Source organism: Zootoca vivipara, chromosome 14 (genome assembly GCF_965207765.1).
Source record: "Zootoca vivipara chromosome 14, rZooViv2.hap1.1, whole genome shotgun sequence".
NCBI lineage: Eukaryota > Metazoa > Chordata > Lepidosauria > Squamata > Lacertidae > Zootoca > Zootoca vivipara.
Window position 1 is genome coordinate 44,302,942 of NC_142597.1, and position 18,529 is coordinate 44,321,470.

Sequence of the window (18,529 nt, forward strand, 5' to 3'; positions counted from 1 at the left end):
ACACATCTTTACAGTTTCCCAGGCTCTCACCTCCTGTTTCGGGAGCACTTTTAAACACTGCCATTTCCCTCCTGGTCTTCAGACACTGTTGCTAAATGGAACCTCTAGATTCAGAGGCAGTCTATCTCTTAACGTCAGCAGCTGGGGAAGCAACAACCAGAGAAGGCTGTTGCCTCCACTGCCCTGCGCAGTGAGCTTCCTTAAGGCGTCTGGTGGGTGCCCGTGGGTGGGGAATGCGGTGCTGGGGTAGAATCACTAAGGTTTGTTTGATCCATCCAGCTGAGGTTTCCTTGAGGACTAGGAACAAGGAACTGAGAAGGAGGTGTAAGGAAATAACTGCTAAATTTGAATAAGGAACTGAGATTTAGGAATTAGGGATAAGAAGAAATGATCTGGGTACAACGAAAGTAAGGAGACGCAGGATTAAGGAACCGGGAATAAAGAGCCAATTCCAGTCTCCATCTGCCTTCACCAGGGCTACGGCTGCTCCTTCCCACCGGCCAAGTCCCTACCGGGAGCTGCTTCCCAAACCCCGCTTCTCCACTACACAACCCGAGCAATCTGCCCATTGCCGGCGGTTGGCGGGCCGTGCCTTGGGGCGAGCGAGCGTCAGGGAAGGCGCTCTGGCTCCTCCTCCTCTCGCCTGCTCGGTGAGCTCACAACCCAGCCTGGGCGGCCCCTTCGACGGACCGGCGCGCAGTTGCCAAAGAGCGCTTTGGAGAGAGAAAGGCGAGCGCGGCGGATAAGAGAGAAGCCTGCGTGGCTGGGTCAGGAAAGCGAGCGAGCAAGAGGCAGGAGGAGGACGGAGAGAGCCCCCAGCTGCACCAGGGCGAGGCGCGTGTGATCCCGTCGAGGCGGCGCCCGCGGCTCCCTGCCCCGGAACCCCTGCGCCTTCGCCCGGATCATGGGAGTCTAAACGCGGCGCAGCCATGGCCATCAACACGGAGGCGCCGCTGGCGAAGGCGCTGGAGAACTCTCCTCCGCCTGTGGACTCGCAGGAGACCGAGAAGCTGCTGACCGCCGTCGGGGTAGCCCCGAAGTCCTTCGCAGCAGGTGGAGAAGGCGGCGATGAAGCGCCCGCCGGGGGCGAGGCCGAGCGCAACGGCCACCACAGCCTGCCTTACCAGTCCGGCTCGGAGGGGAAGCTGGAGGCCACGTCGCTCTCGCCATCGCGGCTCAGCCTGGGGCGCGCCTCGTCCACGGCCACCTCCAACCTCCACGAGCCGGGCCGCTCGCGGGACTACCTCCCGCTGGCCATCTTCTCCTGCTTCTGCCCCATCTGGCCCCTCAACATCCTGGCCTTAGTCTTCTCCATCATGGTAAGCGGCCGTCCCCCCGCTCCAGCGCGTCCCCTCGGGGCTCCGGCTGTGCGCAAAGACGCGCCGCCCTCGCCAAGTTCCTTGTGCGCCCTGGGCGCACCGGGGACTTCGGCACGGCGTCGGGGAGTCGCGGAGCGCGGAAGTCCCCGGCGGGAACTTTGTAGCTGTGTTTAAAACTTGAGCAGAGGGCGTTACATCGGGGAGAATGGAAGGAGAGTGTCGGTAAGGGAGGGGTGCCTTAGTTTTTCCAAAAGTCTGTGAACACTGGACGTTTTGGAGTGGACTGTTCCTCCATTTTCAGAAGGACACGACTTTTTGGGGTGTGCGTGTGTGAGAGAAAGAATATGCAGTCATGTCGACCTAGCTGGCAAGAGGAGGAGGAGAAAACAAAAGTGATATTAACAACTTTCCCTGCATAACAGACTCCAAATACAGCAGCTTCCTTCCCAAATACGGGTGGGGCGTGTGCATTTTGTGGATTGGGGAGGGGGAGAGGGGAGAAAGACTTAAGCAGAGTGTGAGGATTAGGGGGAATTTAATAATATTAATACAGTATTATGCTAAAAGTGCCCTTTCAAATGTAGAATCTTGCTCACTGAATTAAGGCTACGTTACCCTATACCCGCTGACCAGGGAGTAAGGCGCGTTGAATTCAATAGCAGTTCTGAGCAGAAACGTCGAGGATCACACAGCAATAAAATCAATTTAATTCGCGGGCCAAATGACGAGGGGTTTTTTTTGAGGGGAGGGAGTGTTGGTTGGTGTGCGTGTGTGTCTAATTCCCTCTTCCGCTTAGCAAACAACGTTGATCAATAGCTCCAAACCCTGCCCTCTTCTTCCTTCCCATCCGCCCCAGCTAGACATGGGTTGGAGACGAATCCCACGTAAGTTAAGACGTGACAAGAACAGCCTGGGGGGTCTCTTTCTTGCTTGGCTCGGGATTTTGTCGGAGAGAAATTATACAGTGAGGAAATGGGGGGTGGGTTCCAGAATTTGTTGCCATGTAATATCGAAATAAAGAAAGACTACCCTGAACATGCACAGAGCGCCTCTGACCACAAAGAACAAACACAAGCTTCTGCCACCGCGAGGGTAAGAGACCTCAGAGAGCAGTTTTCAGAGCTGATAGGCGCATATTTGGTTGCACATTAACCTCTGACTGGGGTGTGTGCCCCCTTCCATTCCCACCCTGTGGGTGTGCTTACCACCAAGGTGAGGGGCAGCCACGTGTTGACAGGATCCCCTGCAAAGAATGGCAGAGAAAATGCTTCTGCACCTCAAAACGGGCAAAAGTCTCCTGGCCGCGAAGGCATACAAACTAGCGGGGCTGCAGTGGTTAGCGTGGGAGAGACCTGGGTTCTAATCCCCACTTGGATATACGAAGTTCTCTGGGTGTGATCCTGGGGGCTAGTCCCCATCCTCTTAGCCCGACCTGCTTCGCATGGCTGTTGTAGGGATTAAATTAGGTGGGGGAGAGCCATGGAAGCCGTCTTGAGCTCCTTGGGAGAAAAAGGTGGGTTATAAAGGCAATCAATCAATCAATCAATCAATCAATAAGAGGGGGGATCCAAAGTTTGTCGGGGGTGGTGGCAGCAGAAACCCCCCCCCCAAGTCACACAGCATCCCCGGGATGACTAGAGGGAACAAGGACGAATTAGTTTACGTTGAACAGTCCCAAATTGACTATAAGATCTGGGGTGTCTTCCTCTTTCTCCCCTCCTTAGTCAACCAAGCATACCTGGGGTTGGCTTTGGGGCAGGCGGGGCAGGATTTGGATGCTGAGAAGATTCATCCATAGGGCTGGAGGGGAGCATGCTGGCGCAAGGAGGATTATTCCTCTCTCTCTCTCTCTCTCTCTCTCTCTCTCTCTCTCTCTCTCTCTCTCTCTCTCTCTCTCTCTCTCTCTCTGGCTCCAGGAAGGCTTCCTGGCAGACGCAGCAGGGGAAGGAAGGGAAGGGTGGAGGGGAAAACAGATCACAGAATTCTAGCATTGTACAGTTGGGAGGGACCCAAAGGGTCATCTAGTCCAACCCCCAACCCCTGCTGTGCAGGATGCTCTTTTTAATTTCTAAAATGGGGCGTGCCGGTTCTCAAGTTCCGCCTTTGGGCTGAGATGAGGGCACCCACCCACCTAAGGGTGTAGAGGGCAGGTATCCAGCAGGAAACGGCCTGGCACGCTTGACGTGCTCAGAGGCAACGCTTACAATTTTGACATGGTTCAAAAAGGCTGAGCTCAGAAACAGAGAAGACTACGGTTTGGTTGCCACGCAGGGCCGGGAGAGGTGGAGAAAAGGGCAGCCAACATTATTGGGGAATTGTAAGCGCATCTCCTTTGGCCAAGGTTTACAGTGTTGGCTGTGTAAACTTGGCAGAGCAGCGGATGATGTGAAGAAAAGAGCCGTGTTGGCTGAGCTGATGGGAATTGTAGTCCAGAACAGCTGGAGGGCGCCAGGAAGGCCAAGGCTGGATTAATGGTTAATATAAAAGCTGAAAGAGAGAGAAGCAAAGAGGATTCCTGCAGGGAGCTGTCCAGGGTAGCAGCCACGAGTCCTCCAAAACAGGGAAAGCTTTTCAGGAAAACGCAGTGTGGTTCCAGACTGAACATAGGAAGCTGCCTTACACCGTTGCTCCATCGAGCTCAGTACTGCCTACACTGGCTGGCAGTGGCTCACCAGTGTTTCAGATCAGGGATCTCTTCTCCAAGCCCTAGCTGGAGACGCTGCCAGAATTTGAACCTGGGACCTTCTGCATGCAAAGCTGATGCTTTACCGCTGAGCTATGGCCCACCCCTTAAAAATAAATCAAGATGCTAGCCCTCATGGTGCTGAACTAAGGGCATGTTTGAAGAGGAACACAGGAAGCTACCTTATTGGTCCTTCTGGCTCAGTACACTGGCTGGCAGCAGCTCTCCGGGATTTTAGGCAGGGAGCCTTTCCCAGCCCTACCTGAGGGTGCCATTGGCGATTGACACCTTCTGCATGCAAGGCAGGTGCCCTGCCACTCAGCTCATGATAGGCAATGGGGAGAAAGGCTTATCCACAGATAGACAGCAGGCTGAGTAGGACATGGAAAGAGGGGGGCCATGGCACATTTGAGCCCCGCATCCATACTAATCATATGAAAACACTTGTTTCTCAAGACCAGCAAGTAGGATCGTTCTGGCAATAGCAATGCGGAGCCCCCAGGTTCAGAGGAAGTCTATCTCAGGATACCAAGAGATGGGGAAGAATGCCATGGGGAGGGCATTTGCACCCGTGTTCTGCTCAGGGGCATCCCAGAGGTGGTCATACAGCAGGGAGGAGGTTGCTGGGCCTAGGTGGGCCTTAGGCCTGGCCCAGAAAGGCCTCTCTGGGTGTTCTTATGAAGTAAGATAGTTCAGCAGCAGGCCCTTTGAATATTTCATTTATTCATTAAAATTGTATAGCACCCTTAATCAGAATACCACAGGGCAGCACACAACATAAAAATACAAAACGGAAGCACAAAATACATAATAAAACCAAGAACAAAAACAACTCCCACAAACACATTTAAAGGGTCACAGAATGTTTAATTAGCCAAAGGCCTAGGAGGAAGGGAATGCTTTCGTCTGGCACCTAAAGATATGCAATGAAGGCGCCAGGCAAGCCTCCCTGGGGGGGAGCATTCCACAAGCAGGGAGCCACTGCAGAAAAGGCCCTGTTCTCATGTTGCTGCCCTCTGGACCTCTCATGGAGGAGGCACACAAAGAAAGGCCTCAGATGATGAACACAGAGTCTGAGACAGTTCATATGGGGAGAGGCAGTTGTGAGCCATTAAAGGTTTAATAGGTAAAAACCAGCACTTTGAATTGGGCCTGGAAACTAATTGGCAGCCAGTGCAATTAGGCCAGGATCGGTGTAATATTCTTAAACCTGGCCACCAAATTGTACACCAGCTGATGTTTCTGAACCTACATCTCGGGGACAGACAACTGGGGAGGGTCACTACCGTTTATGTCCTGTCCTCACACCTGGGAAGGGCTGTAGCACATGTGGTAGAGCATTTGCCTTGCATGCAAAGGGCCTCAATTTCAATCCCAGGCATTTCCAAGTAATAATAATGATGATGATGATGATGATGATAATAATAATAATAATATATTTATACCCCACCCATCTGGCTAGGTTTCCCCAGCCACTCTGGGCAGCTTCCAGCAAAATATTAAAATACAATAGTCTGTGTAATCTCACTGTATACAAGTTGTAGAAGTTGACAATAAAGTATTTCCGTTTTAAAAAGCTTCCCTAAACAGGGCTTCCTTCAGATGTCTTCTAAAAGTCTGATAGTTGTTCTCTTTGACATCTGGTGGGAGGGCATTCCACAGGGCGGGTGCCACTACCGAGAAGGCCCTTTGCCTGGTTCCCTGTAATTTGGCTTCTTGCAGCGAGGGAACCGCCAGAAGGCCCTCGGTACTGGACCTCAGTGTCCGGGCAGAATGATGGAGGTGGAGACGCTCCTTCAGGTATACTGGACCGAGGCCATTTAGGGCTTTAAAGGTCAGCACCAACACTTTGAATTGTGCTCGGAAACGTACTGGGAGCCAATGTAGGTCTTTCAGGACTGGTGTTATGTGTTCTCGGTCGCTCCCAGTCACCCGTCTAGCTGCCGCATTCTGGATTAGTTGTAGTTTCCGGGTCACCTTCAAAGGTAGTCCCACATAGAGCGCATAGCAGTAATCCAAGCGAGAGATAACCACAGCATGCACCACTCTGGTGAGACAGTCCGCGGGCAGGTAGGGTCTCAACCTGCGTACCAGATGGAGCTGATAAACAGCTGCCCTGGACACAGAATTGACCTGCGCCTCCATGGACAGCTGTGAGTCCAAAATGACTCCCAGGCTGCGCTCCTGGTCCTTCAGGGGCACAGTTACCCCATTCAGGACCAGGGAGTCCCCCACACCTGCCCGCCTCCTGTCCCCCACAAACAGTACTTCTGTCTTGTCAGGATTCAACCTCAATCTGTTAGGTAGGGTTCGGAATGTCCCCTTCTCTGAAATCCTGGAGAGTTGCTGCCAGTCAGTGTAGGCAATCTTTAGCTAGAAGGACCAAATGGTCTGAGTCAGCATAAGGCAGCTTCCTGCATAAATAAATCAGCCCTTTATTCAGAACAATGAGGACTAGGGTCTTTAATTTTAGGGGGTCACAGCTCAGTGGTGGAATATCTGCCTTGCATGAAGAAGGTCACAGGTTTAACCTCCAGGCAGAGAGGCTCGTCCTCTGAAACTCTGGAGAGTGGTTGCTGCCAGTCAGTGTAGACAGTACTGAGCCAGATGGTCTGACTCAGCAGACGACTCAGCAGAAGGCTCCCAAATGCGTCCTGCAGAGTAAAGGATGCTGGATGGACCATCTTTGTTTAAGAGATTGTTTCTGCAGTCAAGATTTAGTTTTTGGAGATGCAATCTTGTTACCTGCTGCATTTCAGTGATCAGCAAATAAATTTTATTGCATATTCATGAATAGAAGTAGAAGTTCACATCAGCTTATTGCGGCCATTTAAAGTCTGTGGTGTCTTGTAACTGTGAGCGAACTGCGTGAACCTTTGGATGGTGTGAGGCGCCTTGAGCATGGCTCACTAAGGATCCAATGTAAGAGGACGTTGAAGGCGGACCTTTGGTCTGCTCCAGCGGCCAGGCTCTTCCGAAGGATCGTTGTATCCTTCAGCATTTCTGTCCCCTTTCAGGATGAGAAAAGCAGCAGAAGCCACTGAAGAAGTCTTTCCCGACTCCCTGTTATTTTGTAACAAGTCAGGAGCGTGTGATGTTTTTGCCACCTGTGTCCATTCGATTACCGAAAGCAGCCCCAGAGGACCATTACATACTCCACGGTTTTGCAAAGATAACTTCGATTCTCCGCCGCGGAAGCACACACAGAGGCCATCTCCCCGATTAGCAGCAGCAACAAAAACAGGCTTATAAACCGCAGTCATAACCCTGTTTACCTGGGAGTGCGTCTGTGAGGGACAGGGGATATCGCGAAGTCCCTCCCCTCCTGAGTTCAAGCCAATCCCCGAGCACAGGGGAAAGCAGAGAGAGTTCCGATTCCAGTGGGGAAGCAGGAAGTCGTGTCCGAGGCTCAGGCAAGGTAGAGGAGCCAGGGTCCCAGGTGGGACAGGAAGGGGCGAATAAGGGCGGGAGACCCATCCCCCCAACTCCGGAATTACGCAGAAAGAGGAGGGGAAAGAGGATGGGGCTGCCAAAGCTTTTGTGTTGGAGAAAGACGCGCCAAAAGCCATTAGGAGGTTCTGAAACCGACTGACCACATCACTCCATGTAAATAGCAATGACTTCAGCACTGTAAATACGCAGCACCAATAAAAGAATAAAATGCAGAGCTGCGTAGCGTCGTTACTCTGAAGTAGTCCACTCCGGCCACTGTGACAGCGTCTATGCAAAATAAGCATATACAGTGTGTGTATATATATAGGGACCCAGGTGGCGCTGTGGGTTAAACCACTGAGCCTAGTGCTTGCTGATCAGAAGGTCGGCGGTTCGAATCCCTTTAACGGGGTGAGCTCCCGTTGCTCGGTCCCAGCTCCTGCCCACCTAGCAGTTTGAAAGCACGTCAAAGTACAAGTAGATAAATAGGAACCGCTATAGCGGGAAGGTAAACAGCATTTCCGTGTGCTGCTCTGGTTCGCCAGAAGCGGCTTTGATATGCTGGCCACATGACCAAGAAGCTGTACGCCGGCTCCCTCGGCCAATAATGCGAGATGAGCGCGCAACCCCAGATTTGGTCACGACTGGACCTAATGGTCAGGGGTCCCTTTACCTTTACCTATACACACACACACACACCGGTATATGCAACTGGACTGATACCCTTTATGCAATACAGAACCCAGCTTTTCCCATGGTTTTTTTTTAAATCATGCACAGCTGTGGAAGTGGGTTCAGGTTGCAAGAGAGGGTTTAATGGGAGATCTTAGAATCAATAATAATAAATAAAGGGGGGGGGAAGTCGGCTAGCCAGGGCCTTGCTAGGTTTCCATTCCTCTCACTGTGCAGGTCACATGCCTGTGTTATTGTTGGAATCAGGGGAGCGGATGTTTGCTGTATTCTGTTTCCATTTTTCTCCCCCCTTCTTCGGACTTCTCTCAGTGAGAGGAGACATGTTTTCTTTTGTTCTGCCTTACGTTTAATAAAGTTGCTTTTAGTACACAACCTCAGCCTGGCTCCGCCTGCGTTTTATCTCTGCTGGACTCTGAATATATGCTCAGTGTCTCCAAGACATGAGTCGTAATAAATCGTCGGGAAAGGGCTGTCGGAACTCCCTAGAGCTGCACACTGAATGCTGATGGGAGAGACGGGCTGGATTCGTTCCTGCATTATGCCTGGGGATCGTTCTTGCTCCCGGCTGACCCGACAGGGTTGACATAGAAAGGGGTGTGTGTGAAAGCAGTGTAGACCTGAGTAAAAGCACCACACACACACACACACACACACACATCTAAGGTTTCTCATTTGTAATGTAAGCATGAGCCAGCTGTGTGCTGCAGCAGCAAATAAAGCCAATACATATGAGGGCAGCCCTGTTTAGGGAACTTTTTAATGTTTGACAGACTATTGTATTTTAATATTTTGTTGGAAGCCGCCCAGAGTGGCTGGGGAAACTCATCCAGATGGGCGGGGTATAAATAATAAATTATTATTAATACAATCCTCACCTGGAGATTTCGGGGACTGAAGCAGGCAGGGATATTCTGCGTGCAAAGCAGATGCTCTATACTCCTGAGCTATGTGGGAAGCTGCACCAGGGCCCTTTTAAAAGGTGTTACAGAATGTATTGTTTATTTATTTAAGAAATCTGCCCATGCAGATACATGGGCTTCAAGGCTACTGGCTTGGAGAATTTACTTTCCAGTGCTAGATTTATTCATTTAATTCCTAAAAAATATATACACCATTTGGTGGTGGTGGTTGTTTTTATATTAAAAAAAAACCACATACGGTACCTCAAAGTGGCTTACAAAAAGGCTAGAACTATCCATACTATAAGATGACCCGACAGCAAAAATTCAAAACTTTCAAAGATGTTAAAATAACAGTAGACTGAAAACAGATCAAAAGCCACATTAAATTTCTCAACAATTGGACAGCCATGCCTAAACAAGGATGCTTTAAGCAGGCGCTGAAAAGAGCTAAGTGAAGGCGCCTGCCTGATATCAAGAGTCAGGGAGTTCCGAAGGGTAGATGCTGCCACAGTAAGATGCCAAATCCCCCCCAAATATACTGGAACAGGTATTATGTGGTCCCTGTAACAGTGCCGGTTCCACCGATCGAAGCAGCCGTGTGGGCTTATGTGGGGTAAAATGACCTCATAGGTAAACGGCCCCCAAGTTGTTAGCCGATAGCAACACCTTGAATTTGGCCTGGGAGAAAATCGACAACCGGTGAAGATCTCTGAGCGCAGGTGTTCTATGCTGACAAGCCCTCGCTCTGGCCAGCAATCGTGGGGCAGCATCCTGCCCCAACTGCAGCTTCCAGGTCAAGTGCGAGGGAAGGCCCCCCCCCCCAATATCCTCACAGACTGCAGGAACACCAGGAGGGGAAATGCCAGCATACAGGCCTAATACGGATCCACTTTTCTCCCCTCCCCTCCCTTCTTTTGACAGTCTAGGAACAGCTGCCAACAGGGAGATGTGGATGGAGCACGGAGGTTGGGGCGGGTTGCCAGATTCCTCAGCATCATCTCTATCGTCCTGGGGACCCTCATCATCTTGGTTTGCACACTGAAGTTCACAGGTATGTCCCACCCAATTCCTCCAAAGACACTCGCTCACAACCCTCAGGGAGGAAAAAAGCCTGGCATTTCAGGTGGCAAAGCAGGAGGCTCTTAATCTCAGGGTTGTGGGTAAAAGATTCCTGCGTTGCAGGGGGTTGGGCTGGGTGACCCTCCGGGTCCCTTCCAACTCTAAGATTCTATGATTCTAACAAAACTACGTTATTTTCAAGGATGGTCTTTGCAGGGCTACCCTCCCTCCAGGCCAGATCAAAAAACCGTTCTTTGCTCCCTTCAAGGAAATGATTCTGCTCCGACTCTCTCAATTTTGGTGGCAGGGAAGAGCTTTGACAGCATTTCCCAGACAAAACAAACCCATGTTTCTGTCCGCAAGGAGTTTATAATGCAAAGCGGTTTTAGTTGGTAGTTCCTGAACCAATGCATTCAAATGACGAAAAAGGAGATTGAGACTAAACTTTAGGAAGAAGTTTCTGAGAGTAAGAGCCATTCAGTTGTGGAATGGTCTCCCTCAGAAGGTGGTGGACCCTCTTTCACTAAAGGTTTTCTAAAAAATAATTTTACATTTAATTGATATACGTTACAACAATTATTCAACCATAATTTTAACATCTCCGACTTCCACCCCTTTCCCCCTTTCTGCAGTTCTTTGCATTCATTTTCGTCCTTTCCTGCATACTCCAAATTATCTTAACTTATTCTTTTATTCCTCTGTTCTCATATATATCTCATATATACCGGTATTTTTGAAACTGCAGGTTTTTACAAGAATCCTGCCAATGGCTTCATCTCTTTACAGTTTATTTGTAAATACTCAATAAACCATTTCCATTCCTTTCTAGAGTTTGTTATCTTGATTTCTTATGCTCCCTATAAGTTTCACCATTTCTGCATACTCCATTAGTTTCTGTAACCATTCTCTTTTGTTGGGACGTCTTCTTCCTTCCAATTTTGAGCAAATAACATTCTCGCAACTCTGGTCTCGCATAAACTAACTTCTATACTACTAGTAGTTCTGATCCCATAATTCCCAAGAGAAAAGCTTCTGGGTTGTTGTTTTTTTAAAAAACGAATGTTATCTGAGACATCTTTTTCAATTCATTATATATCACTTCCCAGTAAGCTTTAACCTTTTTGAAAGACCACCACATATGGGGAAAGGTACCTTCTTTCTCTTTACATTTCCAACACTTATTTGATTTTGAATTAGACCCTTTTGCCAATCTACTAGGTGTTAGGTACCATCTATATAACATGTTCATATAATTTTCTCTTAAACCAGAACATGCTGTCAATTTTATGCCCATATTCCATAATCGTTCCCATGCTTCCATATTTCTATGTTATGACCAATTATCTATTGCCCCTCCTTCACTAAAGGTTTTTAAGCAGAGGTTGGATGGCCATCTAGAATCATAGAATCATAGAGTTGGAAGAGACCACAAGGGTCATCCAGTCCAACCCCCTGCCAAGCAGGAAACACCACCAAAGCATTCCTGACATATGCCTGTCAAGCCTCTGCTTAAAGACCTCCAAAGGAGACTCCAACACACTCCTTGGCAGCAAATTCCACTGCCGAACAGCTCTTACTGTCAGGAAGTTCTTCCTAATGTTGAGGTGGAATCTTCTTTCTTGTAGCTTGAATCCATTGCTCCGTGTCTGCTTCTCTGGAGCAGCAGAAAACAATCTTTCTCCCTCCTCCATATGACATCCTTTCATATATTTGAACATGGCTATCTGTCGGGGATTCTTTAGCTGATATGCCTGGAGTTGGACTGGGTGACCTTTGGGGGTCTCTTCCAACCCTAAAATTGTAACAGGAACACACCTGTCCTGTGCTTGTAAAATCTGCCTGACCAAAATGACCCTCTCTCTCTTTCTCTCTCCCCCCACCCTCAGGTTACCTGCAATCAAATTAACACGAGCAAAGCTTGAGTGAAAAGGAGGTGGTCCTTCGACCTGCATATTTATTTGTTTTTTGTTTTTTTGAGTGGCCGTAGGATGCCTCCCACTTCTGCGCAGTTGCAAAAGGAAGGACTTTTTCAGCAGGAGAGAAATGCGGGCATCCTCCACCGGCCAACCCTATCCTGCTCCCATCCTTGAACAGAATTACAGCATGCCCATTGTCACCATTAGCCTTTTGGATCACAAAAAAAGTTTGTTATTTCCGGGGGGATGAACAAAATGTACAATCCGATGAACAGGACTAGGCAGGAGGGGAAGAATGAAGATCCCTTCCTGCCTGGCACAGGAACTCTCTACCTCGTCATCTGCCACACAGAGAGAAAGACACGGGGGGGGGGGGCACAGAGAACCGTCAAGAGGAGGTGCATTTCTCCCGAAGCAAAACTCTCCTTGATCTCCCACGCCAGCAGCAGTGAACTGGGTTTTGTACAGATTGATGCTATGCCTCTCCGCGGGGTTTGGGCAGAAATCACTCCTATTGCCGTGCAAAAAAAAATATGGAGAAGGAAAATCCACTGAGCCACCCAGCTACCGGGCAGCCCATTCCAAATACTGCTTCTCCTCTGCAGGGGTGGTTCTGGAGCCAGAGGCGTAGCAAGCCCGGGTGGTACCCGGTGCAGATTTTTTTTTGTCACCCCCCCCCCATGCAGCTCTGGCTCTGGCAAAAAGTGAAAAACATGAATTGCAAAGAAAACCCCTAGAGCTTACAGAACAAAACCGACTTCAGATATGAAATCAGCATTGAAAGAACATATAAGAACAGTTTAAAAATCTCATGCAACAGAAAAGAAAAAGAAAATGTTCCCCAGTGGGGGGCGCCGAGTGTCACCCGCCCCCATCGCCCCCCCTTGCTACGCCACTGTCTGGAGCAGGGATCAAGGGGAGGTGTGGGCGTCGAGAGGGAATTCTGTTTTGTATATTTTTGATGACCATTTGCATGCCTGTACTTAGGAATAGGGGGAACTCATAGCTGAGCCTTGCCTCCCTGCCCAGGCACCATCCTTGTGCTTGCTTGGTCCTGCGTGATGCATGATGGGTTGTTTTCTGAGTTTTTCTTTTTTCTTTTTGCAAGAGAGGCCCACGTTGGAGAATTAGTGGCGGTTCACTGCCTCTCTCCGCGACCCAAGGACATTTCACCCCTGGGGCGGCTGAGGGGAAAGGACCCCGCTTCTGCATCTCCCAACAGCTCGATCAGGCACCCGTCGGGGCTGGGATGTGAAAAGGGATCGTTTCGGATCCCTTCATTAAAATGAATTATAAACCTGTTTAAAAATAATATGCAGGACAAGCAGATGCAACGGAGGGATGCAGTAGGTGCAGAAAACCTTTTCTCCCTCTCTCACGACACTAGAATACCGGGATACCCAGCGAAGCTGGACAATGGAAGTTTCAGGGCACATAAAAGGAAGGACAGGTGACTCTCAAGTAACGCTAGAGTTACGTTTTGGGGATCGCATGTAAAGCCAAAATCATTTATAGTCAAAACACATTGGGTTCATTGGCGGGCGGGATTGCCAAAGTCCTTTTTCACACAAGCCTGCCCCCCCCCCTTTTTAATTAATTGCCAAGCGCATAAAGCTGAATGCACACAAATGTGTGCAAGCTGCGACATACCTGTACTTATTTAGGCTCCTGTGCTCGGGTCCTGCTTGTGGCTTTCCCATAATAGGCATCTGTTTGATGCCTGTGGGAACAGGATGAGCCCTTGGTCTGATCCAGCAGGCTCTCCTTAACATTTTTATGGCCAAGGTCCAGACCTTAAGTCAGATTCCTCTTTAAATCAACCTTTTTCCCAGAACCATGAGGACTAGGATCTTGCTTTATTTTTAGGGAAATGGCCCTAGGGCATCTGTGCTTGGCATGCAGAAGGTTCCAGCTTCAATCTCTGCAATCTCCAAGTAGAGTGGGGGGGGGCTCCTGCCTTAATCCATGGAGAGCCGCTGGCAGTCGGGTGGGAGGACTTTCCTGGCCAAAGGGCAACCTTCTGGAAGCTGCGTGCCAGGAACGGGTGAGGCTTGAGCCAAAGGAAAATGAACACAGCAATGGATAGAATCATATAATTGTAGAGTTGCAGTGTCCACATGAGGACTGAGCTAAGATACAGAAATGATTTGGCTTGGTATAAAGCCATTTCCTGTGTTCTGGGATGTTTTGGGGAAGTTCTGATAATTCCTGCTGTAAACATCTGGACTCTACACATTCCATAGAATCAGAATATTATCAGAATATTTGGAGATTTGTTAATCCCCTGGCCTAGCAATGGAGTCAGCCTTTACTTTTCACTGGGGATCGGGAGGCCGGATCCTTCGCAAGAGATCATGCAAGCAGCATTCACACAACCATCCCAGGAAGAACAGCCAAACTGTCTTCATTTTCTTATTTCTACAGACTCTAGGTTGGTGTTTGGGAATTCTGGGGGGAGGGGGGGTCTCCTTTGTTTTTGGATGAAAATATCTCTGTCTTCCATTTCTTCCTTTTCTGCGAGAGATTGTATCGTATTTTTTCCTTTATACTTCTTGGCATGATGACAAATAAAGAGAAAAGTTACCATGCATGGTCAAAACCTGGGCTGGACTCAAGTCTGTTGAAACGGTCCCTTCTAAATTGTGAAGCGGGAGATACGAGTTAAATAAAAAAAAAAAACCTGCCAAGGTCTTATAAAAATAAAATATCCATTGCTTGCTGCACCCAGCTTCATTTTCTACTCCCGACTGCTGAGTTGCTGCAGAATTCAGGAGTCAGACTTTGTAAGAGGCTGGCTGCTCTCTCTCTCTCCAGGAGTCTGAGCTGGTGCTGCCCTGAGTCAGGCAATACACCTGTGTTGACCCCGGGCCCTCTGTGTTTCAGAGGAGAGCTCCTCCGGGGAGGCTTAACTGCAGGTGCAATTCAGGAAAATAATAATATGTAGGTCTTGCCTATCTGAAGTTTGGGGAACAGCAATCTGGTTAAAGCGACATTGCAGCTGCAAAGAAACCCTGTAAACTGCAGCCCTAAAAATGCTTCTTTACTTGAGCAGCTTCTCTCCTGCAATGGGTGCACCTTGTGGAAGTCCTTGTAGAAACTTTTCGGCATCTCAGTGCAAACCTCTCCCAATATACTCATTTTTGCCAGTGATACACACACACACACACACACCATAGTGCATCCTTATGTGTCGCATGCATTTTCCCACACACCTCCCGCCAACACACAAATCTTGGCGGGCCTTCTCCAACTGAAAAACTGCACCCCAAAATTAGTACCAGTTCAAATTCCAAAGGATCGCTGTGTTTATGTTTCCCACGCTATTTTTTGGAAACTGCAAAATTGGCAGGCTTGCATTGAATTCAACTTCAACTGAATTTCTCCCCCAAACTTTGCTCCCAGCCCTCATCGGTCCCCAAGTGCCGACATCACGATGCTGTTCTACGTGTCTATGGTGCGACTGCATTTCGAGGGCTGTGTGCCGTTCTGGTCGCCTCACCTCAAAAAGGATATATTGTAGAGTTTGAGAAGGTAGAGAAAATGGCAACCAAGATGTTCAAGGGGATGGAGCGGTTTCCCTGTGCAGAAAGGCTGCAGTGTTTGGGGGTTTCTTTAGCTTAGAAAAAAAGGTGAGAAAGAGGCAGCGTGGTAGAATTTTATAAAATGAGGCATATCACACAGAAAGTGGACAGAGAGAGGTTTTCCTCCTTCCCTCATTATGCTGGAACTCGTGAAAACGATGTTGAATGTTGGAAGGTTCAGGGCAGATAATAAAGGAAGTCCTTGAACATGCAGTGCATAAACTATGGAACTCCCTCCCACAGGAGACCACCAACTTGGATGGTTTTAAAAGATGAATTTGCAGAGGATAATGTTATTATGGCTCTGATGGCCATGTCTCCACAGTTGCAGGCAGAAATATTTTTGCATCCCAGTCCCTGGAAACCACAGCAGGGAAGAGGGCTCTTGTGCTTGGGCCCTGCCGGAGGGTTTCCCTCAATGAGGCATCCAGCTGGCCACTGTGAGACCAGGGTGTTGGGCCTGATCCAGCAGGCTCTCCCTATGCTTATGGTCTTAACATTAACCAGCAGGGCTGACGTGGAAATGGGAGTCTTCAGTCGAGCACGATCTGGAGAGCTGCCGGTTCCCCGACACAGATAAGCAGAAAGCCAAGAGTTTCAAAGCTGGAAGCTGAATTCAGCTACCAAAATGGAAGCAGCAACATTGTCCGGAATGAGTTGCTAGCTGCAGGGGTCTACAGCCAGCAGCGACAGAATCCCGCTTTGCAGCAAAGCCCGCCACCTCCCCAAAAGCAGTTTCCCTCCGGAGGCATTTTCTTCCCCCAGTGGCTCTGCTGCAGCTCTCTTGCCATCCGGCTCTCCCTGCCAAATGGAAGTGAGTTCACGGCAACAGCCAAGCTTGCATTATCGCAGCAAAGCAAATTAAAAAATAAAATAGAATACAACCCGCCTTTCCCCCCCTCATCATCTCCCGAGCGCCGGCTGTAAGCCAGTTTACACAATCAGCAGAATTGATCTGTAAAGTGTGGGGAGAGGGGAGAGGGGAGGTTGAGAGCATCAGCTCTACTTGCAGAAAGCGCCAGGTTTAAACCATGACATATCTCCAGATGTGGCCAGGAATGTCTCCTGCTTGAAACCTTGGAGAGCTGCTGCTGCTGCCAGTAAGTGTGGAAAACACTGAGCTGTCTGGACCACAGGTCGGAATCTGTATAAGGCATATGCTTGTATTTCAACCCTTTGTTCAGAGCCATGAGGACTAGCATCTTGGTTTATTTTAAGGGGAGCAACCACAGCTATTTGGTACAGCTGCCTCCTTGGCATGCAGGAGGTCCAAGTTCAATCGCCCAGTGGCATCTCCAATTAGGGCTGGGAACGCCTCCAGCCAACACTTTGGGGTGCTACACTGCTTCAGCATATTCTGGGTTCGTAGGGGGATTTTTGTCTTCTCAGCTCGCGACTTTATGGGCCAGCGGACAAGACCTGGAGCAGGGATCTTTACAGCTAAGGCAAAATTCATGTTTCCATCTCTGCTTGCCTGGTGGGGGACGTGCTAACTGGCTTGTCCAATTCGATTAAGGTTTTGGGTACAGAATGCCTCTTAGATGGAAGGGGAGTAGGAACCACGAACAAGCACGTTCCTTGAAAGGCTTACAGGGAATCTGCTCAGCAGGGCAGAAGCCCCAGAACCTATTTGAAAGGGCAAGAACATATTTGCAGTCCTGAAGGGAGAGGGGGCACAGGCACTATTCTACTTCATTAACTTTGCAGTGAAAAGCTTGATATATAGGACTTAGGGCATTGTTGTTGTTGTTGTTGTTTAGTTGCATCCGACTCTTTGTGACCCCGTGGACCAAAGCACGCCAGGCACTTCTGTCTTCCACTGCCTCCCGCAGTTTGGTCAGACTCATATATAATTACAAACCTAACCAGTTCCTCATCTACACCTACTCTAGTAACCTACTCCACAACCTCCCACACGCTCTAAGGTATTTTTCTACAATCAAACGGTATATAAATTGTATGAAATAAGTTAAATCAATGCCAGAATTGTATTTCCTGCAATTTGAATCAATTGGTTTGGGTCCTGGAGCAGCAGGTGGGAAGGTCTGTCCATTGTTCTGGAAAGTTCTCCTTTCAATGTGAACTGGATTGAATTTCTGCCCCAGCTCAGTCTTACCTCTGTTGTTGTTGATGTTGTTGTTTAGTCGTTTAGTCGTGTCCGACTCTTCGTGACCCCATGGACCAGAGCACGCCAGGCACTCCTGTCTTGCACTGCCTCCCGCAGTTTGGTCAAACTCGTGTTCGTAGCTTCGAGAACACTGTCCAGCCATCTCGTCCTCTGTCGTCCCCTTCTCCTAGTGCCCTCCATCTTTCCCAACATCAGGGTCTTTTCCAGGGAGTCTTCTCTTCTCATGAGGTGGCCAAAGTATTGGAGCCTCAGCTTCACGATCTGTCCTTCCAGGGAGCACTCAGGGCTGATTTCCTTCAGAATGGATAGGTTTGATCTTCTTGCAGTCCATGGGACTCTCAAGAGTCTCCTCCAGGACCATAATTCAAAAGCATCAATTCTTCAGCGATCAGCCTTCTTTATTGGTCATAGCTGGTTGAAACCATGATGAATTTGGGAATATCTTCACTGTTGGAGACTGGATGCCCCCCAATACATCTGCTGGGAGTCACAAACAGAGAAGAGTGTTGCTGTGGTGCTCAGAATCCTTTGGGATTCCCTTTGGGGCATTGCTTGGTCACTGTGAGAACAAGAAGCTGGACTAGATGGGCTTCCTCTGGCCTGATACAGCTGGGGACTCTTCTTATGGAACCTCCAGGTCCAAAGGCAGTCTATCTTGGTTCTTAGGTTCTTTGGGGCATTTGATCACTGTGAGAAGATGGTGCTGGATCAGAGGGGCTTCCTTTGGCCCAATCCAGCTGAAGAGCTCTTCTCATTAATTAGTCACAGGCAACTTTTTACCATTGATGTACTTTTAATATACAATCAAGGTAATAA

At 49.1% G+C, this 18,529-nt stretch overlaps 2 protein-coding genes across 2 annotated transcripts in view; one reads left to right on the forward strand and one right to left on the reverse strand.

The window, feature by feature from the left end:
- The window catches only part of GOSR1 (golgi SNAP receptor complex member 1), an 82,678-nt gene that overhangs the window by 13,817 nt on the left and 50,332 nt on the right, over positions 1-18,529 (reverse strand). The window lies entirely within an intron of this gene.
- Positions 666-14,603, forward strand: TRARG1 (trafficking regulator of GLUT4 (SLC2A4) 1). The gene is made up of 3 exons (XM_035139954.3): positions 666-1,319; positions 9,951-10,080; positions 11,975-14,603. Exons 1-3 carry the CDS (start codon positions 930-932, stop codon positions 11,992-11,994), a joined length of 540 nt encoding a protein of 179 aa, XP_034995845.1. The 5' UTR covers positions 666-929; the 3' UTR covers positions 11,995-14,603.